This window comes from Monodelphis domestica, chromosome 3 (genome assembly GCF_027887165.1).
Source record: "Monodelphis domestica isolate mMonDom1 chromosome 3, mMonDom1.pri, whole genome shotgun sequence".
Taxonomy (NCBI): Eukaryota; Metazoa; Chordata; class Mammalia; order Didelphimorphia; family Didelphidae; genus Monodelphis; species Monodelphis domestica.
In genome coordinates this window covers 495445765-495470044 of record NC_077229.1, presented here as the reverse complement: position 1 = coordinate 495470044, position 24280 = coordinate 495445765, and the positions used below count along the sequence as shown (strand labels likewise).

The 24280-nt window shown below is 40.7% G+C and overlaps 1 protein-coding gene across 1 annotated transcript in view; it reads right to left on the bottom strand.

Annotated features, from left to right (window-relative positions):
- Positions 1-24280, bottom strand: part of THBS4 (thrombospondin 4) — a 71802-nt gene that overhangs the window by 22641 nt on the left and 24881 nt on the right. The window contains exons 4-13 of the mRNA XM_001381518.5: positions 20919-21027; positions 17918-18000; positions 15103-15154; positions 14132-14316; positions 10976-11113; positions 9493-9561; positions 6066-6218; positions 1976-2080; positions 578-685; positions 207-366 (exon numbers count right to left, since the gene is read on the bottom strand). Of these exons, the coding sequence (XP_001381555.3) occupies positions 207-366; positions 578-685; positions 1976-2080; positions 6066-6218; positions 9493-9561; positions 10976-11113; positions 14132-14316; positions 15103-15154; positions 17918-18000; positions 20919-21027 (1162 nt within the window). The remainder of the gene's footprint in view (positions 1-206; positions 367-577; positions 686-1975; positions 2081-6065; positions 6219-9492; positions 9562-10975; positions 11114-14131; positions 14317-15102; positions 15155-17917; positions 18001-20918; positions 21028-24280) is intronic.

Here is a 24280-nt window from a genome sequence, read left to right as displayed (position 1 = left end):
AGGAAACTGCAGCAGACAGAGGTTAAGGGATTTGCCAAGGATCATATAGCTAGCAAGTATCTGAATTTGAACTCAGGATTCCCTGGATTTCCTGTTTCCAGGGTCAGAGCTCTAGCTACTCTGTCATCTAACTACCAACCAGTAGGGGCTTTAAGAGTAGTAACATGTATAAGGTTAAAATCAGGAAATAGATAAGAATAATTAACCATCTCCATCCATGTCATCATCACAGGCATCTCCTTTTCCATCCCCGTCAGTGTCTCTCTGGTCATTATTTATGACAGTACGGCAGTTATCACAAGCATCTCCGAAGATATCTTGGTCACTGTTTCTCTGGTCAACATTGTGAGTCAGGACACAGTTATCCTAAAAAAAATCAAATGCAAATCTTTTCTATTTTGTCTGCTTTTGGGGGTTTTCTGAACCTCCCAGCTGGCATTTTCACATTGTGCACATTCTACTCAATAGCTGCAGTTTTATACATGAATCCTCTAAAGAACTGCCACAAAACCACAACTTTTCCTTCGTTGCAACTGGGTGATTGCAGATGCACTTCCCCTTGGAAGAAAAACCTTACCTGTTCATTGTTGATTCCATCCCCATCAGCATCCTCATCACAAGCATCTCCAATGCCATCTCTGTCTGCATCTTCTTGGCCAGAGTTTGGCACATATTTACAGTTATCCTAAATGGGGAAACATGACCTAAGATTACACTTAACCTCAAGGCTCTCAGTGGTTTTAGTACTTGGGGCAAATACCATAAATCACATCTAGGGATTTAAAATGAACAAAGAACTCCCACCCCCAGACAACAAATCTTACCTTCTGTTTTAGAATCACTACTAAATATTGGGTCCAAGGCAGAAGAGCAGTAAGAGTTAGGCAATTGGGGTGAAATTATTTGCCCAGGGTCACATAGCTAAGAAGTGTCAGAGGCCAGATTTGAACTCAGGACTTCTCATCTCTAGGTCTGGCTCTCAATCCCCTGAGCTACCTAGCTGCTCCTGAAAATTAACTTAAAAAAACCCCTTATTTAACTATAAAATTTCCACATAAGTTTTCTGAAATTAAATGATCCATATCATCTTCTCTCTTCTTTCCTCCCCACTCCCAGAGCTGGCAAGTGATTGAATCTGAATTGTACATGTATTTTGTCATGCAAAACCTATTTCTATATTATTCATTTTTGTGAGTAATCTTGTAAAACCAACCCCCCCAATCCAAATAAATAAGTGATAAATGATATGTTTTCAACTGCATCAGATAATTAACTTTTAAAGACAGATATAGCCAAAAAAGAAGAGGGAAGGTAGGAAAACTTGGACCTCAGGACCCAAAACCCCATATGGGGAGAGTCTCTACGACTTCCAAAGATCACTGCTGGGGTAGGTTAAGTGATTTGCTCAGGGTCACAGAGCTAGTAAAGTGTCTGAGCCTGGATTTGAACTCCGGATTTCCTGCTTCTAGGGCCAGACCTCTATGACTTTGCCTTCTAACTGCCACAAAGGGCTTTAGAAGAGTAGCATTTTAAAGGTTAAAATCAAGGAGCTTCCTAGAGAGCAAGCAAGTTGAGGCACCACTGGGAAGGAACTTGGTTTGGGTTGTGGAAGTGCATTATGATATTCCTACACTGATGAAATCATAGGTCCAGTCAACAAAAAAGTTTACTTAGTACGCACTGTTCAGTCATTTCTATTTGCAGTAGAAGTTGCCATGCTATCAGTTCCTTGAGGCAAACTCCAGTTGTACCACTCTAGCCATGCCCTGTTTGACATCTGTCTGAAGGACATAGTCCGTTTTGGTCCAGAAGACTGACCTGCCTTGCTATGAGTGGCTCTTTTGCTTGATTCAAGATGGAATTCTTTGGGAAGGGCTAAGGCAGGGAAAAGTTCTCCTGAGGCCCTCCCTAACCAGGATGTGGTTGTGGTTCTGTGAAAGCCACAGGTATGTCTTCTTCCTCCCATCTGACTTACCTTCTTGCAATTCCTTCCAGAGCATGGCAGGTCCTCGTCAGGGTAACTGTCAATGTCAACGTCCTTTCCACAGATGAATCCATCACCAGCCCAACCAACGCCACACTGTGAAGAGAAATTCCATTAGGGCCTGAATGCTGAGTTGGGCAGTGATGTTTGGTGCCAGTTGGCAAAAACTTTGGCTCCTGTGTAAGCCAACCCTGAAGCCCCAGGAATCCAAACAGCTTTATTGTGTGGACTTCCTGACTGCTCTTCTGACAGTGTACCTTAAACTCTAGTCACTTCTCAGAATGTAACAATCATCTAAATTGATTTTTATTAGAGATAAACCTTCTGAGGCCCGAGCGCTGACTCAGTGTCTTGCTTTTAGTAGCATGCAAGGAAGTATTTACTAAGCACTTTTCTTCGTTTCTTGGTCTCCTAGCCAAGAAAAGACAGCCAAGGCCCATCAACTTCAGAAATCAAGCACTGGAGAGTCCAAGGGGACAAGCCAGGCTGCAGGAGGAGGCCCCTGGAGGGAGGAGGAAAAAGCAGTTAAGTAACAGAGACAAGGAAAAATAGAGGAAAATAGTAAAAGCAAGAGGAAAAAGGAATAAAAATAAAAAAGAAATAAAATAAAAATAAATATATATTTGTAATAAAAATTAATAAAAAGATAAAGATCAAGGGAGAGAGTTGGTGGACAGGGGGAAAAAATAAAGAGCCCATAAAAGTGGAAATGGAGTTAAAGGAAGACAACTGGAGATCAGGGTTAATTTTTATGACTCTTATTCAAATCCAGACAAGTCAATTTGAGACCAAAGATTGCTTGCTGGGAAATGTTTTCTTTTCAATCCCTAGAGATTTCCTTTGAAAACTAGGGGATTTGAGGTATTTGATTCTTTTTTAAAATCTTTTTTATTGAAATGCACACCATACTTCCATATTGGTCGTTGTTGTAAGAGCAAACTCATTCCTAAGCCATACCCCCAAATAAAAGCAATGATACGCTGATGTGAAAGATTGACTCCGCCAGTTCTTTCTCTGGAGGTGGAGAGCATTTCCTATTATTAGTCTTTCAGGATTGTCCCAGATCAGTGCATTGCTAAGAGTAGCCAAGTTTTCACAAATGAGGCATTCGGTTCTCAGAGTGGCACTGTTCCCCTTTTGTCCCCCAATCTGAGCTCAGATCCAGCCGGGAACATTCCCCACAGAGGGCCCCAAACTCTCAATGGTGCCACACAGTCGCTGATTTACTTTAATGAAGAAAAGAGCCCTCTAGGAACAAATACATTTTTAATGAACCATTTTTTGGCAGATTAAATTATTTTAGTAGTCACATGAAGCTTATTAATCCTTTACCATCTGCTGCTGCCTCTCATTACAAATTCAGGAACACATTCAAAGTCCCACCACCCACATCCCAGTGCGGTCCTCCAGGAGGGCACAGGAAAATGATTTAGCTGTAGAGGCAGGCACCTCTTCTGGAGACAGAAGGCAGCACCATGACTTAGGGATGTTCTTTTCCCTCTATTGCACTGACTCCCCCAGTGCCCTGGGCTTTTCCCAAGACCTCAAGATTAGATGGAACTTTTGCTTTAATGGCTCCCACCCTCCTTGCCTCCACTAGTACTGTACAGAGTCTCCTGGGAAAGGCATGTCAGGAAGGCAGGTCCTGATGCTGGAAGTAGACCTCTTAAATGAGGTCTGCTGACTCAGCTCTTAGAGACCTGCAAGTCCTTGGAAGCCTGGGACTTGGAGAACTTTTAGCAAGAAGGAGTCTGCCTACAGGAGCCCACCCTGTCACTCTCTGGGTTATTTTCAGCCTTTTCCCTTCTGCTGCTAGGTAGGCTTGTCAGTCTGGAATACTGTCATTCCGGGAGACTTTTCAGCTAGGAGTCCTGTAGGAGGAGGATGGAGGTGGTGAGGCAGGAGAAAGGGATTATCTCAGTACTGTGGAAATGTATTAGATTTGTAGTCAGAGGACCTGCGTTCAAATCCGGACTCTAGACTTACTCTCTGAGTGACTGAGTCTTGGCTTTGCCCATCATAGAGCTCAGTTCTTTGACTGTAAATGGAGGGGCTGCGACGAGATAAGCCCTAAGGATCCTTTCTCACTCTGAATCTGTGCCCTGGCTGGCCCTGGCACAGGGAGTCAGAGATTTTCTTAGGATGCTGAGGATACATGCATTTCTGAGGGTCAGCCATAAGGTGGTGCTGTGATGCTGCAAATAACCACTCCAGTCCAGAGCACGCATTGCCCTCAGTGGCCCCCTACTTAGCAGTTTGGGGGCAGTTGATAGATATGAAAAATGCATTTATTTAATTAATTCATTTAGAATATTTTTCCATGGTTAAAATAGATATTTTAAAAATATTTTAAATATAAAAACAATTCTGAAAAATTAATGGATGAACCAAAAAGATAATCTTCCTTGATATTAGGAGTCACTCAGAGAATCCCAGAAGACTCTCAGTGAATGTATGTGCTTTGCTTGTGTGTGTATGGCAGGGAGCGGGTAGACCCTCCTTTTGGATTCAGCCTAGATAAGGAGCCCAAACCAGCATTTGATCCTCTACATGAAGAAAGGGGGAGGGGAAAAGCATTTATTGAGCACTTACTATGTGCCAGGCACTGTGCAAAGCAATTTACAAACATTATGTCAATGGATACTCACAACAACTGCAGAAGATTGGTGCTATTTATTATCTTCATTTTACAATTGAGGAAATTGAGGCAGGCAGAGGTTAAGTGACTTGCCCAGACTCACATAGCTAGTGTCTGAGGAAGAATTTAAGCTTGGGTCTTCCTGACTCCAGGTAGATACTGCTTTTATAAATTTATAAATTTTATACTTTTATAAATTGTCGCATCTCCTCAGAGAAGAAGCCAAAAAAGAAAGGACCAATTTGCCCCTAAAATGAATCAGGTGATCCCAAACCCAGATCACCTTCTGCACACACAGCCAATAAGTTTCCAGGTCTTTGTTGATGCTGCCGCCATAGTATCTGTGGCATCCTTCTCCTTCCCTCTACTCATCCAGGCATGGCTTCAGTTCAGCCCCTCATGAGTGCCTCTCCCATGGAAGCTTGCACTAGCCTGTTAGGTAGCCTCCCTACCTTGGTCTCTCTCATACCCTACAATCCATAGTCCACACAGCTGCCAAATGAACATTTCCAAAGCACAGTTCTGGCCATATTATTCGCCTGAACAAGAAACTCTAGCAGTCTCGCTATTGCCTCTGTAAGAAAATAACAACTCCTCCCTTTGGCCTTGATAGTCCTTCACAATCTAGTCACAACCTGTCATTCTAGACTGGTTCCATTTCCCATTTCCTTGCCTCTGTACATCCTGGGCTTGGGAAGGGTTGCCTCTTAGGATCAAGCCTCAGCTTAAATCTCCTCTGCTGTACTTTTGGGACTGTTCTTTATCTGCCTCCCACCCCTACAGCCCCAGCTTCTGATACCTTTCTCCCAGAATTACCTTTAATTTACTTTCTATAGTCTTCTAGGTTTCCCCCATTAGAAGGTAAGCTCTTCAAGGAAGGGGAGATTCCATTTTGGTCTTTGCATACCTAGTTCATGAAAGGTGCTTAGAAATGGGTGTATGATACCTTTCTCCCAGAATTACCTTTAATTTACTTTCTATAGTCTTCTAGGTTTCCCCCATTAGAAGGTAAGCTCTTCAAGGAAGGGGAGATTCCATTTTGGTCTTTGCATACCTAGTTCATGAAAGGTGCTTAGAAATGGGTGTTGACTGGCTGATCGCATGCTTGATTGACTAATAGTAGTGTCTTGGGCAGATTCTCTTATATCCAAGTGGAGCAGAAAATCTGAAGTAGGAAGACAGCTGAGGAACATTTTGTTTTTACTGATTTATTCACCTGTTTCCACAATTTATTATGTCAGCTGCTATTTTTGTCAACTGGCCTTCCCAAACAGGGTAGTTTCTTAAAGACTGAGTTTTAAGAATTATCATTTATTTTTTATAGCTATTGTAGTTTCTCATTTCCCACGCTTTGATTAATGTTTTCATCTTGAGTATTTGCACTCAGAGGGAGCTGGGTAAAAGGAACAATATTGGAAATTGAAAAACAAAGTGATAACTCACCACACAGGTCACATCTCCTTGCCTCTCCTCAATGCACTGGGCATTCACACTGCATGGGTTAAGTTCTGGGTTTCTGCAGTTTCGATCAGTTTTGCATCCCCTGATCTGATCTCCAGTGAATCCAGACTTGCACGGGCCACACTGATAAGATCCCTGTGAGGAAAACCAACAGTCAGTCAACAAACATTTATTAGGCATAAATTATGCACCAACCAGTGTGTCAGGGGGCTGCCCTCAGGAGTTTATACTCTAGGAAGGATCCTACAATGGGCATGTACTCTGCTGGAAATTTTAGCCCCCTTGGATAGTTCAGCCCTGCTATTTTTCAGTTAAGGAAACTGAGACTAGAAGAGGCAAGTGAGTTGCTCAGTCCCATAGGTGATAAATAACAGAGTTAAAATTTGAGCACTTGGATTCCATATCCAGCATTCTTTCCACAGAGAGCACATAATTGTTTCTTCTTCTGCTCCTACCTATAATGGGTACCTGGATCCTTAGTTTCCCAGATGGAAACGGTTCCCTGGACAAGGGGTGTTGTCATCACCATTAGTAGCATTATTCTGTATGTTTTATAACAACAACGGCCATCTTTTATGTAGTACTTCAAAGACTACCAAGTTGCTTTCCATAAATTATTTTATCTTCATAACAGGAGAAGCAGGTCATTTGGGTTACTATTGAGATGTAGCTCCATCCTTACAAGTTTCCCAAACCAACAGCAGTCTGCCTAAGATAATGCAAGCATCTGTAAATATGCCACCCACCCATTGGGAAATGGCTGAAGAAATTGTGGCATATGCTGCTGATGGAATACTATTGCGCTATAAGAAATGATAAACGGGATGAGTTCAGAAAAAGCTGAGAGGATCTGCAGGAACTGATGCAGGGTGAAATAAGCAGAACCAGGAGAACACTGTACACAGTAACAGCAATATTGTATGGTGATCATCTGCAAAAACTTGGCTATTCTCAGCAATGCAATGATCTGGGACAATCCTGAAGGACTTGTGATGGGGAATGCTCTCCACCTCCAGAGAAAGAACTGGTGGTCTCTTTCACATCAGCCTATTTACAGTTTTATTTTGGGGTTTGGGTTATGTATGACTTTGCTCTTACAGCAGTGACTAATATGGAAGTGTGTTTTGCATGACAATAAAAAGGGGAAAAAATGTCATCCAATTGTAAAGTGCCAAAAGGCAGCTAGATTTCTGTGGAAGATGGGAAAGAGAAGAATGATAGGGAACTGCCTGAAGCTCCTTGTTCTCCATCTACTTTCCTTTCGACCCCACTATGGGTAGCAAACAGAGAGGAAACAGTTATGTGGTCTCTGCAGAAAGAATACTGGATATGGAGTCAGATGCTCAAATCTTAACTTTGCTATTTATCACCCGTGAGACTCTGAACAAGTCACTTGCCTCTCCTGGTCTCAATTTCCTTAATTGAAAAACAGCAGGCCTGAATTATGAGAAGGGGCTGAAATTTCCAGTAGAGTTAGAAACCTTCCTTCTGTGGATAAAATAAAAAAAAAAAGTGGGTATTCCTTTTTCTACTAGATATCGACCTAGGCATTGAAAGAAATCTGTGTCTTTGAGGAGGGACTCTGTGAGTTGGGCTGTGATTTTACTTAAAATGAAATGAGAAGGGGGCAGCTAGGTGGCTCAATGGACAGAGCCCAAGGTCTGGAAATGAGAGGGTTTGGGTTCAAATATGACCCCAGACACTTCTTAGCTGTATGCCCCTGGGCAAATCACTTAATCCCAATAGCCTAGCCCTAACTCAATTCTAAGATGGAAGAGAAGGATTTATTTATTTGTTTTACTTTTTTTTAACCCTTACCTTCCATCTTAGAATCAATACCATGTATTGTTTCCAAGGCAGATGAGTGGTAAGGCTAGTGTGTTAGAGGCTGGAGAGAGAGAGCTAGTTTCCTCAGTTTATTTATTCTATTTTACTAGGCAATGGGGGTTAAGTGACTTGCCCAGGGTCACCCAGCTAGGAAGTATTTGAGGGCAGATTTGAACCCAGGGATCTCCCATATCTGGGCCTGGCTCTCAATTGGCTGAGCCACCTAGCTGCCCCAAGGCACGGATTTATTTATTTTTTAATCTTCTACTTAGTATCCATTCCAAGACAGAGTTAAGAGTTAAAAGAAAAAAAGAAAGAAATGAGTAGGGCTGAAAGCCTTAAAACATTGTAACATTCACAGAACCTTTCCATAGTCCTCTAAACTGATCTTCACAATAGCTCAATGAGGTAAGAATTATGCCCACCATACAGATGGGGAACCTGAGGCTCAGAGAGTGACTTCCCATGGTCACAGAGCTGGTAAATGTCTGCGGTAGGATTTGAACCCATGTCTAATGACTCCAAGTGCAGTGGTCTTTCTTTTGCACCTCCTCCTCCCTTCCTGATAGCACAAGAGATAAGGGCAGGTTGGGAAACAAAACTCTGTTCACAGTCACTTTATTTCATCTCCTTATAAACAACATGTCAGGGTGCAGGCAGGTCCTGTGGGTTATCATGCTCCCATTTTTGACCAACTGTTTCCCATTTATTCTTTATTGCTTTCCTACAAACTGTGTATCCTTAGGCTGATTTCACATGCAAGGAAGCTGGGGAAGGGAGGGGATGAACAGCTCGCCTGGGGACCACGTGGTAGTCAGCCAATGGCTCCTCCATCCCTAGCCTGGTTGGCCTTGCTGACCTCCCCCCATCCATTTCTCTCTTGGAAACAGCTGACAGGAATTTTCAGAAATGTGCTGCTAAGGACTGAAATGCTTAAATCGTAGCGGCTAGCTGCATTTCAGAGCAGGCCTCTGGCAGGCCGCACCACTCTCGGGAGCAGGCGGGGATTGTGAGGCATCTCCCACAGGTGCAGCTGTGGGATCCCACCATCCTCTGGGTCCCCTCAAAAGCATTGTGCTCCGAGCATTCTGGAACCCAATACAAACAGGAAATGCCTCCTCAGTAGGAGCAGCTTTAAAGAGAAAGTATCTTAAAGAGATCCCATCCTATGCTTTGCTTTGATTTAAGAGCACATTGGTGAAACTCCTAAGCACCCTGGTGGCTTGTTGTTTCTTTGTAGAAACTTTTGTCCCTATCGGGCCAATCATGTATGCTAAAAACCCTTATCTTTGAACTTAGAACCAATATCAAGTATTGGTTCTAAGGCTTCTAGAAGTTTGGGGAAGGCTAGGCTACTGGGGTAAAAGCAGGACCACAGAGTGAGGAAGTATCTGAGGCCAGATTTGAACCCAGGACCTCCTGACTCTAGGCTTGGTGTTCTATCCATTGAGCCATCTTGCTGTCCCAATCATAAATATTATTGCATCCATGTGTTATAGCTGAGTTTGTGGTTACAGTCTACACACCCACATTCACGTTGACAAATTATTATGCCTTAAAAATAGTTGCAGAAAGTACTTACCACGGTGTTAATGCAAACAGAATTGGGGACACAGGCTCCATTTCTGCATTCATCAATATCGGAGCATATCTAGTACAGAAACATACAAAAAGGCTCTTAGTTGAAAAAAAAAGACACACAAACCACTCTTAGTTGTCTTGATGGCTTGGTGTGATGTGGAGCAATGGGAAGGCCATTGGAGGGGTCATCTGGGCCACTCTCTACCTTTCAGCAGGACTAGACTCAACTCCAGAACAGACAGCTGTCCATGTTTAAAAATAGCTAGAGGGGCACCTGGGTGGCTCAGTGGATTGAGAGCCAGGCCCAGAGATGGGAGGTCCTGGGTTCAAATGTGACCTCAGACACTTCCCAGCTGTGTGACCCTGGGCAAGTCACTTGACCCCCATTGTCTAGCCCTTACCACTCTTCTGCCTTGGAACCAATACCCAGTATTGATTCTAAGACAGATGGTAAGGGTTTAAAAATAAAATAAAAAAAAAGCTAGAGAAGATCTAACCTCCTTAACTTCCTTTACCTCCCCTGGAAATTTGGTCCACCTCCCCACCTTTTTTATAAGCTGGAAGTTCTTTCTGATGGCTAGCCTCAGATATAGACTACAGCCATTTAAACTCATTTTATTTTGTTTTGTCCTCAGTGGAGGCAAACAGAAGCTTCTCACCATCATTCACTCATCCATCTGATGATTGTAATTCAGTCTTATTACCTTCTGTCTCTCTCTGCTCCCTCTCCCAATACTCCCTTTTCTTTTCTGGTCTAATAAATGGCCCCCACTGGAAATGAGGGATGGGAGAGCTAAGAAATAATGATGCCTCCCACTCTGCTTCATTCGTAATGATTCCCCAAGGTAGTAAAAACCCATCCAAAGAAGAGCAACCATCTTAAAAATGCTGAAAACCTCCCTCCTCAAGTTTCACAGTCAGTCAGTTTAATAATGACCCGGTTATTCTAGTAAATTTAGAAACAAGTGCAGAATGTCATAGACTGCTTCAGTATTTTACTGTAGTTTGTGGCTTGTAAATGCTTATTGGAAAAAAACATGGCTATTCTTTTACTTCTTTTACGTCGTCCGTAGCTGAGGTAACCAGTACATAAATGCAAGTTTATCTTCCCTTTAAAGCTCTTCTCTTGCTATGTTCTTTTACCCTTTCATGCCCAGTGAATGAATCTGAAGATGAAAATGTTCTACTGGTGTAAACGTCAAGTCATCCCTCAAACTCAGCACCACTAGGTTGTCACTGAACAGCTGCTCTCTCTCTTTCCCCCTCCAATCTTCCCTCCTGGAAACCCATGAATCAGAGAAGGGAAAAAATAATACAGATGTGGCCTAGTGTACATTATTTATCTTGCACATGTGAGAATTACCCAAGCAGATCAAATTTGGAGTTTCTGAAAGAGACACGAAAGAGCAAATTTTATTCCAATTTTTAGTGAGAAGAGGAGGAATCCAAAAGAAAAGAAGCCCATCCCTAGAGTCATAGCTTACCTGTTTATGTGTCTTGGCAAAGCTGACTCCCACCCCTTGCACCATTGGTCCTGTGAAGCCAACTGGGCAGGAATCACATCTGAAACCTGGAGTCAAATTCACACACCGTACTCCACGGAAGCAGGGGTGATAGGTGCACTAGCAAGAAAGAAAAAATTCGAAATATTTAGCTAAATGGGGCACTCATTGAAATTCATAGCTCTTTCCACTTGAACAACCACGTCTTAGTTACCTCAGTACCTAGTTACCATGCCTTGCATGGAGTAATAAATGCTTCTCAAAGAAAGGAAGGAAAGAAGAAAGGAGGAAGAAAAGAAGAAGGGGGGACAGAAGGAGGAAGAAAAGAAGGGAGGGAGGAAATGAGAGAGGAAAGGAAGGAAAGAAGGAAAGAAGAAAGGAAGGTATGCTAGGAAAAGATAGAGAAAAACGAATTACTTCATGATTCGATGAACAAAACTTCATAGAACACCATCAGACCTTCAGAAAAGACCACCAGGTCTTCTGCTAGGTGTGAGGGGGAGAAACAAAGATGAAAGAAGATATTGTTCCTGTCCTCATGGAGTTGCTAGTCTAGTAGGTAAGAAAAGGGAATAACTAATAAGAAACAGGTGCAGAAGAGAAATGTGAACAAAGTTCTATAAAAGTCTGTAGGACAGAAATAATTTCTGTTAGGAGAGGGATCAGGAGAGGCATCAGGGAAAGGATGATATTTGTGCTGGGTCTTGAAAGATGGGAAAGTGGAGGATGATAGCCCTGTGTGTGTGTGTGTGTGTGTGTGTGTGTGTAAATGTGCTAGACTTAGGGGTCAGCATGCTTAACACTCCAACTCTGTTGAATCTCATGCCTTCACACAAGTTGTTCCTGCAACATTACAACAGTTCTGACAATAATAACTCCCATTATTTACACAGTGCTTTAAGGCTGAGAAAGCACTATCCTCTTGACAATTCTAGGGGGGATGGGGGAGGAAGTACAAGAAATAGTTCCAAAATAACTGTCCTTGAGCTGAGGAATTTGTGCTATCTGGGAATGGTCGGGTGACTGGGCCAAATGCTTTTTCTCAAAACTGACCACGAGGTGAGAAAACCAGCCAATTCCTCTGACTTTAAAGTCCAAAGATGAAAAGACATTGTGGAGACAGAATGGAGACAAAAACTCCCAAAGTCAGACTTGCTCCCTCCATCTGGTTGAAATGTCTTGTGCTTTAGCAAATCACTGGGCACATGGGGCCAAAGGGTCTCGAAGAGTAATTCTGCTCTATATATTTTATTACAGCTTCAATTAATGTAAAAAGCACAGGCACTTCTTGCCTTTTCAGAAGGGCAAAATTCCAGCTCAAAAATTAAAGAAAAAAATCCATTTTAGGTTGTTCTATAAAAGTGTGTGTCAATATTTATTAAAGTGAAAGATTAGTCGATACTATCTTAAGATCTTAATTTTTGGAGGGAGGAGGAGAGAAAGAAATACTTTTTAGCTCTTACTTTCTATTACTCAGCCCAGGGAAATATTCGTTACACAATTTTCAGTTGGTGTCAGGTTGGCCATCAAAGCTTTATCTGCCCTTACGGTCTTTCTGCAACCTTCTAATAATAATGATGATAATGATAATAATAATAATGATAATAATAATAGCTAGCACTTTAAGGTTTGCAAAGTGCTTTCATATATTTTCTTTCCTTTCTTTCTTTCCCTTCTCTTTTCTTCCTTCCTTCCTTCCTTCCTTCCTTCCTTCCTTCCTTCCTTCCTTCCTTCCTTCCTTCCTTCCAAAAATGAATACTGTGGAAATAGGTTTTGCATTATAATACATGTATAACCCAGATTGAATTGATTGTCAGCTCTGGGAGAGGGAGAGAAGAAGGAAGGGAGGCAGAATGGATCATATGATTTTGTAAAACTTATGTGGATATTTGTTATTAAAATAAAAATTTTAATCAAGAAAAAATTAAAAACAAACAACAAACCCTCCAAATAATCCTGAGAAGTAGGTACTATTATTATTCCCATTTTGCAGATGAGGAAACCAAGGCAGTCAGCAGTTAAGGGAATTTCCCAGGGCCATACAGCTAATAAGAGATGGGATTTGAATTCTATCCTGACTCCTGAGTCCGGTGTGCCATGCCCAGATACTTATGGAGGGCCAGACACTTTCAGTGGAAGATGCTGAAAGTCAGGAAAAGTGTCAAGTACTTTTTTAATATTCCTCTGGGGAGTGGACAAGGCCATCACTATCACTCAGTACTACTATTCCACTCTGGTGTTGGTTGCCCTTGAGGTTTACACAACCCAGTTGTTCCCTGAGAGACATGTAGCCTGGGTGCATTTTGGGCACATCACCTCCATGTCGTGAGCTGTGGAGGTATGTGGAATTGCCAACAGGGACTGTGAAGATATCACTGGAGTCTTTAGAGAGGACCCTTACAACAGTCTTCCCTCTTCCTCCTCCGTCCTTATAAATGCAGTGTGCATGTGAGGGGAACTGAGGAGGACTGTGAGAATATATAGGAAATGACTACTAAGGGAGATGGCAAATAGCAAATATATTAGAACTTGTGATGGAAAGCAGGGATTCTGAGCTTGGAGCAGCACCTCTATATCCCATGTGTGCACCTACCCACATACACATACACACACGTAGATAAAGATATACTCTATATTTTGTATATGGATATGCATATAACATATTTTGTGTATGTATGTATAATATATACAAACATACTCCACTGTACATGTACCTATACAGCCCTGGCTCCAAGGCTGGCTCTCTCTAGCCATGTCCAATGGTACCATTTTCTTATTCACATGAAGTAGTGCAAATTTCCCCACTGCTTTTAATCTTCCCCTTATTCCACTGATCACTGCCCCCAATGGTTTGCAGAGATTCTGCCATCTCTGGGGATGGAAGTGGCTTTCATGTGGCATAGGGAAATGCCTAATTAACCATTTCCTCTGTCAATCTACCTTCTTTTACCATAAACTTGCTATTCTCTGGCACTGGTTTTTGCTTCTCTTTATAATTTCAGGGCTTAGCACTGTGCCTGGGAAATAGTTGCGACTTAATAAATGCTTGTTACCTTGAATTCATAAAGATGTGTGAAAGAGACAATGGGATGGCAGTAAATGAATTGCTTTTCTAAACTCTATCAGCCTGTTCTTTACCTCATCAATATCAGAGCAGGTGATTCCATTTCCTGTATATCCCTCTGGGCAGGGACCACACTGAAATCCATCTCTGGTGTCTGTACACCTGACTCCTCGGAAACAGGGGTTAGAGTCACACCTTCGAACCAAAGGTGCCGGAGGCAGAAGGGTGTTTGGAGTTGGAGACTGGACACTGAGGGGGCCTGAAAAAAATAAAAAAAAAATTCAGAACTGTTTCCTGATCTAGTCAACCAGTGTTCCAGTGGTGTTACATGGTTGCCAATCTTGAAAAATAAGTCTCCAATGAATAACACATTGTGGCTGACCCAATTGTTTCTCTCTCTGTCTCTGTCTCTGTCTCTGTCTCTGTCTCTGTCTCTGTCTCCTTCCCCTTTCTTCCTTCCCCTCTCCTGTCCTGTCCTGTCCTGTCCTGTCCTGTCCTGTCCTGTCCTGTCCTGTCCTCTCCTCTCCTCTCCCTTTCTCCTTCTCTCTCCCTTCTCCCTATCCCTCTCCCCCTTCACCCTCCCTCCTCATTCCCATCCCCCCTCTCTGTTTCTTTCTTTCTTTCCCCTTACATTCTGTTTCAGTATTAATTCAAAGACAGAAGAGCAGCAAGGGCTAGGCAACCAGAGCTAAGTGACTTGCCCACGCTTGGATGTGTCTGGGGCCAGATTTAAACCTAGATCCCTCCAATTACAGTCCTGAAGTTCTATCCACTGTGCTACCTAGCTGCCCCTCCAGAGTTTTTCAAGTAAAACTCTTATTCCTCACTCTTTTGGATAACAGAGAATTTTAGTCTACTCTCAAAAGATAATTTGCCCCTCAATTAATTCTTCCTGTGGACTACGTGCCAAGCCCTGGAGCTTCAGATCAATGAAGATTCCTCCAAGTCTCCAACAACAAATTCAAACAAACATTTTCACTAATTGGCTCCTATGATGCATCTTATTTATCTCATTAAATTAGCCAATTATAAGAAAAGCACTTACCACATGCCTGACACTCAGCGATTGTGTTTCGCAAAAAAGAGGTTTCTTTGACCTTTAGAAATAGAAAGATGACAACTTTAGCAAAATTGCAGGATACAAAATAAACCCACATAAGTCATCAGCATTTCTATATATCTCCAACACATCTCACCAGCAAGAATTAGAAAGAGAAATTCCACTTAAAATTACCCTAGACAATATAAAATACTTAGGAATCTATCTGCCAAGACAAACACAGGAACTATATGAACACAACCACTAAACACTCTCCACACAATTAAAACTAGACCTAAACAATTTGAAAAACATGGATTGCTCGTGGGTAGGATGAGCTAACCTAGTAAAAATGACAATTGTACCTAAATTAATTTACTTATTGAGTGCTATACCCATTGAACTACCAAAAAACTTTTTTTACTGAATTAGAAAAAAAAAACATAACAAAGTTCATTTGGAAGAACAAAAGATCAAGGATATCCAGGGAAATCATGAAAAAAAAATGTGAAGGAAGGAGGCCTTGCAGTCCCAGATCTCAAACTATACTATAAAGCAGTGGTTATCAAAACAATTTGGTACTGGCTAAGAGACAGAAAGGAGGATCAGTGGAATAGATTTGGGGTAAATAACCTCAGCAAGACAGTCTATGATAAGCCCAAAGATCCCAGCTTTGGGGACCAAAATCCACTATTTGATAAAAACTGCTGGGAAAATTGGAAGACAGTATGGGAGAGATTAGGTTTGGATCAACATCTCACACCCTACACCAAGATAAACTCAGAATGGGTGAATAACCTGAATAAAAAGAAGGAAACTATAAGCAAATTAGGTGAACACAGAATAGTATACATGTCAGATCTTTGGGAAAGGAAAGACTTTAAAACCAAGCAAGAGCTAGAAGAAATCACAAAATGTAAAATCAATAATTTTGGAGTACAAACCCAGCATCATCAAATTAAAAAAGTTTTTGTACAAACAAAACCAATGCAACCAAAATTAGAAGGGAAACAACCAATTGGGAAACAATCTTCATAACAAAAACCTCTGACAAAGGTCTAATTACTCAAATTTATAAAGGGCTAAACCAATTGTTCAAAAAAAAATCAAGCCATTCTCCAATTGATAAATGGGCAAGGGACATGAATAGGCAATTTTCAGTTAAAGAAATCAGAACTATTAATAAGCACACGAAAAAGTGTTCTAAATCTCTTATACTCAGAGAGATGCAAATCAAAACAACTCTAAAGTATCACCTCACACCTAGCAGATTGGTTAACATGACAGCAAAAGAAGGTAATGAATGCTGGTGGGGATGTGGCAAAGTTGGGACATGAATGCATTGCTGGTGGAGTTGTGAATTAATCCAACCACTCTGGAGGGCAATTTGGAACTATGCCCAAAGGGAGCTAAAAGACTGTCTGCCCTTTGATCCAGCCATAGCACTGCTGGGTTTGTACCCCAAAGAGATAATAAGGAAAAAGACTTGTACAAGAATATTCATAGCTGCACTCTTTGTGGTGGCAAAAAATTGGAAAATGAGGGGATGCCCTTCAATTGGGGAATGGCTGAACAAATTGTGGTATATGTTGGTGATGGAATACTATTGTGCTCAAAGGACTAATAAAGTGGAGGAATTCCATGGGAACTGAAATGACCTCCAGGAAGTGATGCAGAGTGAGAGGAGCAGAACCAGGAGAACATTATATACAGAGACTGATACACTGTGGTACAATCGAATGGAATGGACTTCTCCATTAGTGGCAATGCAGTGATCCTGAACAACTTCGGAGGATCTACAAGAAAAACCACTATCCACATTCAGAGGAAACACTGTGGGAGTAGAAACACCGAAGAAAAACAATTGCTTGATTACATGGGTCGAAGGGATATAGTTGGGGATGTAGACTCTAAATGAACATCTTAATGTTCATGGAAATAGGTTCTGATCAAGGACACATGTAATACCCAATGAAATTGCTTGTCGGCTATGGGAAAGGTGGGGGAGGGGAGGGAGGGAAACAATATAATTCTTGTAACCAAGAAATAGTGTTCTAAATTGACTAAATAAATTAATTTAAATTAAATAAATAAAATATTTACAAAAAGAAATAGAAAAGATGATTGAAAAGCATTATATGCCATGCAGTCCAAGGACTGAAGAATCTCAGGGCAGCAGTAGCAAAGACTCTTGGCAAAGACTAAGCTGTTGGTGATCTGTCTTCCTATGTCTGCTGCCTTGCTCTTCAACTTCAGAGACTCTTCACAGGATCACATATTTAGAGATGGAAGAGATCCAAGAAGCCACTGAGTCCCACTTCTTCATTTTTCAAATGAGAAAACTGAGGTACAGGAAGGTTAAGGGAATTGTCCAAAGTCACACAGACAGTAAAGTGTCTGAGGAAGAATTTGAACTCAGTTCTCTTTATCCAACATGCTAGTTAGCTTCTATGGAATCCTACAAAGATAAAGCTTTTATTATTTTTATTTTTTTAAACCCTTACCTTCTGTCTTAGAATCAATACTATGTATTGGTTCCAAGGCAGAAGAGTGGTAAAGACTAGGCAATGGGGGTTAAGTGACTTGCCTAGGGTCACACATTTGGGATGTGTCTGAGGTCACATTTGAATCCAGGACCTCCCATCTCCAGACATGGCTCGTCATCCTCTGAGTCATGTAGGTGCCTCCAATCAATGACTGAGTTTTAAGAAGGCATCTTCCAGTCTGTGGGCAATAATGTGCTTCCTCTATCTCTGACAAATACAAAGGGTCATTACAAATTCCACTGGGAATGTGTTGTGCTCAGTGTCCTCTACTATACCTGCTGTCTCAGAAGGTCTTTTACTTCTCCCAGTATTTTGTTGAGTTGTGTCATCTGACCCAAGAGCTGCCAATTTATATCTCCTATAGAAACACCAAGGTGAAAAACCAATGAGCCAGATTAAGAATAATTAGACAATAGTAGTCATTTCACATGGTCTTTATTTTTAATTTTTATTTTTTAATAAAAACCCTTACCTTCCATTTTAGAATCAATATTGTGTATTGGTCCCAAGGCAGAATTGTGGTAAGGTCTAGGCAGTGGGGGTTATGTGACTTATCCAAGGTCACATAGCTAAGCAGCATCTGAGGCCCAATTTGAACCCAGGACCTCCTGCCTCTAGGGCTGGTCCCCAATCTACTAAACTATCTACTTATCTGCTTCATGGTCTTTAGAAGCCCATAAACTTGAGCTAGACCAGAGAGCTCCCCAGAGAAATGACAAAGGGTCCAAGATTCAAATCCACATAATCTCTGGATTTAGGTCTATGCCAATTTTCTGACTTGCTTAAGCAATCACAATAAAGACGATGATGTCAATGATAATAATGTAAGTGGATGAGAAGAAAATGAGATTGTACAAAGTTCATCCAAATTAAAAAAGTAAAACAATACTCATAATTATAAGTCAACATTTTGGACTCTCACACTCAATTTTGATCACAGGGAGAAATGGAGTCACATCCATTGATGCCACTGAGCTCCTGCACAGAATCTCCAGGAGTCAATCAGTCAATAAGCATTTATTATGAACCTACAATATGCCAGACACAATGTTAGGTGCTGGAGATACAATTATAAAGAACAGAATTTAAAGGCATCCCCATCACTTGGGGAATAGCTAAACAAGTTGTGGTATGTAAATATCATGGAGCACAACTATACTATGAGTAACGGGAAAAAAGATATTTTCAAGTAGCCATGCAAATGCTTATATGAACTGATGGAGTGAAGCGGGAAGTATAAGAAATAGTTATTCTAGAAATAACATCAATATCATAAAAATAAACAGTTTTGAAGATTGTATGAATTGATAAAAAAATAAAATGAGCAGAATCAGAAGAACAACATATACAATATCTCTGTAAAAACTAACTACTTTGAAAGTTGCATGAAAGAAATGACAATCCAAAGTACCAGAGGATCAGTGATGAAGCATGTTTTATGCATCCTGACAGGGGTGATAGACTGAGGCTGCAGAATGAGACACATTTTTCTCAAATGACCAATTAGTGACTTTATTTTGTTTCACTATACCTATTTGCTGCAGGGTTTTATATGTCTCTCTCTTTTTTTTAATGGGGTAGGGAGTGAGAGGGAGAGAAAATAGATTTCTGTTAATTTTTTAAATCCAATTTTAAAAATACTTTTTTAAAGGAAGGAAATAAGTATTTATTAAGTGCCTACTATGTGTTAGCCTGTGCTAGCCACTATATAAATATTATCTCATTTGATCCTCACAACAGCCCTGAGAGGCTATTTTTATCCTCTTTGTATTTGAGGAAACTGAGGCAAACATAAGTTGAGTAACTTGTCCAGAGTCACATAGCTAGTAAGTGTCTGAATCAGGGTCTGAATTTAGGTCTTTTTTGACTGTGAGCCCAGCTCTCCACCCAATGGGGCAACTAGCTACTTCTGGCAGCAATTTAAAATATATGCAGAATAAATTCAAAGTGAATAAATACAAAATAGTTTAATTCAAGGTAGTTTGGGATGGTGTCCAACGGCAAAGGTGTAGACAAAGAAGATTGAATATTCTGTATGAACTATAGAGATAAAGCTAGTTGGGCTAGGTTGAAGAGTATGGGAGGAGTAGTCATGGCCAACGAGCCTGTAAAGCTAGTTTTGAGCATAGTTGTGTGTGGCATTAAAGCAAAACAGAGTTTATATTTTGTACCAAAGCAATAAGAAGTTGGTGGAACTAAGTGAACAGGAAAACTCCATAATTAGAGATATATAATTGAGGTAAGTTACTTTGGCATCAGCATGAAGGATGGTAATTGACTTGAGGCAGGGAGTCCAAGCAGGAGGCTGTGGTAATAATCTAGATGAGAGATGATGAGGACTTGAACTAAATTAATAGCTTTTTTTTCATCCATGCTCATGAATCCTTAAAAAATGTTGTTTTCAATTACATGTAGAAACAATGTTAAACAATAATTTTCTGTTATTTTTTAATCCAAATTCTCTCCATCCTTCCTTTTCCTCCTTCATCCCTAAGATGCTAACTAGTCTAATATAGGTTATACCAGTGTTGTCATACAATACGTATTTACATTCCAAAAATTTATGAAGAAAATAAAGTGAAAATGGCATACTTCAATCTGCATTCAGACTCTGACAGTTCCTTCTATGACTGTGGATGGCATTTTCCATCCTGAATCCCTTGGATCCATGCCTTGCTTGTAATAGTTTAGCCCTTCTCATTTGATCTTTGTACAAAATTTCTATTACTGTATATAGTGTTCTTCTGGTTCTGCTCTCTTCACTTTGCATCAGTTCATATACGTATTTCCAGATTTTTCTGGAATCAACCTGTTCATCATTTCTCATGGCACCACAGTACTCCATTACAACCATATATCACAACTTTCCCTTCCATTCCTCAATTGATGGGTATCTATCTGCCTAGGTTCCATAAATTGATAGCCTAGTGAGTAGAGAGGGCAATGAGTGAAAGGTAAAATGGCAGAGGAAACAAAAAGTTCAATCTTCGGAGCATATTAATTTTTTAAGCAATGTGTGGCAATTGCCCAACAAATTGGGCATATCCCACAGTTAGCCACAAGTGCTGTCCTAATTCCCTCAAGAGAAGAGGGCAGATTCAAGAGATGTTTGAGGTAGAAACGGCAAGATTTGATAATGAATTGGATATATATTGGTTATAGAGAGTGAAGAATTGGAGTACCTTGCTTTGGGAAGCTGCGATTGGACTGGATGATGTCTCATGTGTTTTCAAACTCATGATTAGGGTGAATAGATAGACTGGGGAGGGGGCATACCTGTGCTTGTTGAGGTCACAGGATCACTTTGCTGTAGGAAGCAGTCTTGGAGGCTGGCGACCTGGAACAATGAACCTCTCACAACCAGCTTTAGTTCTTCCAAGGTATCCTGGGAGAAGAAACATTCATTTATGTCATTGATTTTTGGCGTCATTTAAAGAGAAACCATATGTGGTCATGTTGTGGTATCCCAGTGACCACAGTGAGGTTTACACAGGCTGTGATTAGAGCCTCATCTAGTGGGTAGGATAAGTGTTTTAGAGAAGAGGTCACCCTTTCTGTATAAAGATGGGCACATCAGGGGAAATTCTTGAGGTTTCTCATCCAATGAAAAAGGAGGCTTTGAGGGTTTGGACCTAAAGATGGTATCACATCCAAGTGAATGAGCACCCACACTCAAAATCCTTGCAGGGAGCTAAGAGGAACTTCTTCCTAGGGAAGGGAACATGGTGTAGTGGAAGGAGCAGTGGCATGGGAGTCCAGAGGACATGGGTTCAAATCTAACTGCTGACATTTACTAATTATGTGATTTAAACATGTTGCTGAATCACTCTGAGTTTTCTCATCAGTTAAATGTTGATAATAATAGTACTTACCAAACAGGGTCGATACATCAACTTTGGGCAGCTAAATAGTACAGTGGATAGAGTGCTGGGTCTAGAGTCCTTTTCCTGAGTTTGAATCTGGCCTCAGACTTTAGCTGTGTGACCTTGGCCAAGTCATTTAATCTTTTTTTGCCTCAGTTTCCAATAATGTGAGATAGCAAAGGAAATGGCAAACCAGTCCAGTATCTATCTTTGCCAAGAAAATCCCAGATAAGATCATGAAGAGTCAAGAGCTGACTCAAAATGACTGAAAAACAACAATCTAACAGAGCTCAGCTTGGGATAACATCACTTTGTTTCCTACTATATCTTCCAACCTCCAGTGAGCTATCCCTTATAGTAAATAATACTTTACATAAAAAGAAGTATACTCTGCTGAGGCTTATCTAGCAATATCATTTCTGTGCTATAATGGAAAGTTATTTTGTGATGTATGAAACTTGTGGGTTTTTTAAAAACACATAATAAGTATTATTTAAACTAGTGTTGTGGCTATGCCTGTTTTCATTTGTAAATAGTTAAGTAAGTGTACAAGGTGCTACTTTTGACTTCGTAAATACTATCAAGAACCATAGAGACTTCAGTAATTTTTATTACTTAGTTCATTAGGAACTAAATAACTGTGTAGGAGAAGCTTTGATTAGGAGGAAGATTATATGATACAAACATGTGGAGCTATGGGATGTAAGGAAGGGTGCAAGAGGGAAAGATGGAATTTTGCAAGGAATGCTTCAGTGACAGCAATGTCGGTTGGAAAGCAAAGCATCCTGGGAGAGGAGGAGAGACCTAAGAAAGATCCGTATGGAATTTGGGGCCTTTTGAGCTGGGACCTTGACCTAGCAGGACATAATTTTCTTTGCTGAGGACCTCACCAAGAGCCATAAAGGAGACTTATCAATTCAACGTCCAAAAGTTTCTCCTGCTAAATAATATATAATAATAATAATCAGTCTGATGATACCTTAAGGAACATCTTAACAGAGGATTAGACCCCTCAAAACGAGGGAGTCATGATTCACTGTCAAGGAGAGCCTGGCTCCATCCCTTTCAGCCCTCTTGCACCTGTTCTAGGCTAAATAGATTATAGATAGTTTGGGAAAAATTAGTTAGGGAAGGGGTGGAGAAACTCAGATTGGCTGGATGGTCATCTGAGCCAAGGACCATAGCCATAGGTAAATAAATTAGATACCAAATCCCTCTTTCTATATCCCCTACCTATCTACCTTTTATCTGAGTCATTAAACTTTACTTTGCATTCAGATTTCTATCAAGTGATTTAGTTTGGGAACCTTGAGAAGGTATCTGAAGCCAGCTTTAACAGGGAGCAATAAAAACCCTCCCCTGCTGAGGCAAGGTCAACAGGGAGGTTTATTTCCAGGTCCTCTCCATGCCAGGGAATTTGGGGTTATCCCCGGGTCTATCTGATAGGGGAGATCTTGATTCAACTCTCCAGCACCCTTTCACATCAGGGAATCCCTTATTACCTGTGCAGCACCTCTTAGCAGCCTCACTCACTGGGTGTTAAAGGTTTTTGTAGACATTGGCTATCTGGTTATAGTCAAATTTCAAACATGTGGAGCTATGGGATCTGGGTTAAAATCCTAATTCTGCTATTTACTACTTGTGTGATGTTGGTTGTGTTAAAGGGATTTTCTTAATCTCTCCCTCTGTCTAGTTTAAGGGGGGAGAGAGCAGGGTTTCTTGGTGGATCAGAGGGGAAAGAGTTGTCAACTAACCTGTATCTCTCTCACCTCAGTTTCTTTACCTGTAAAATGAAAGGAAATTGGTCTCTAAGGTCCCTTCTGATTTTAGATCCTATAGTGAGAACATGCCTGGTGGTACCTTTTGGATGTCAAAAGAACTATCTAGATTATACTGCAAAGAATGCTTAGGAACTGTTGAGCTAAAGAAACCTGCATGTTGGGGACTGTAAGTGACTAAGAATTTGAAATAGATTTTTTTGAGAGTTTTTTAATACGTAGTATCTTTTCATTTTCCAAAGATTCTTTTTTTCTTCCATTTAATTTTCCTTGGTCTTTCAATGAAACTTTCCTTCTTTAATATCATGAACTGTATATTTGCAAATAGAGAACTAAGCTCAGCATAACTGGAGATGTGGGGGACGTACTATGCATTAATTTTCCCTGAATTTTCTGGGTGGGTTCATGAACTAGAGATGTAAGGAATCATCCAAAGTGGGGGGCTTTCATGCTTTGAGGGTCTCAAGGATTATATTAGTTTTTCACTCATATTGACTACATGTTTAATAGAGGAGGTTTATAGAATAGCAAACACAGGCATTGTTGTGCTTCTTCCTAGGAGACAAGGATGCTCTGGTGATTCAGAGAATTTCTTTAAAATCCAATTAGGTAAAAAATCCTGTAAAAATTCCATATCCCTTCTCACACACAACTATTGACTTTAAGGAATGACATCTTTAGGCTTATAGACACCAATTTCAGATTCTTTAATGATATAATTTTTGACTTCTAGATTAAATGATTTGGCTCATGCTGGGATTTTGGATGAGGGCTGATTTCATACAATCCTCATATTCCTGAGCTTCTGTACACAGTTCAGAGACTCTTTGCATTTGCATTCTTTGGAGTTTCCCCTGATAATTGTCTTTTATTGCTCAATAATATATTTGACTCTAGAATAAGAGAAATAATTTTTATGAAAGTTCATAGGATTATATAGGACAATAAGTCCATGAGATCGCATAGTCTAACAACCTCATTTAATAGATGAGTAAAC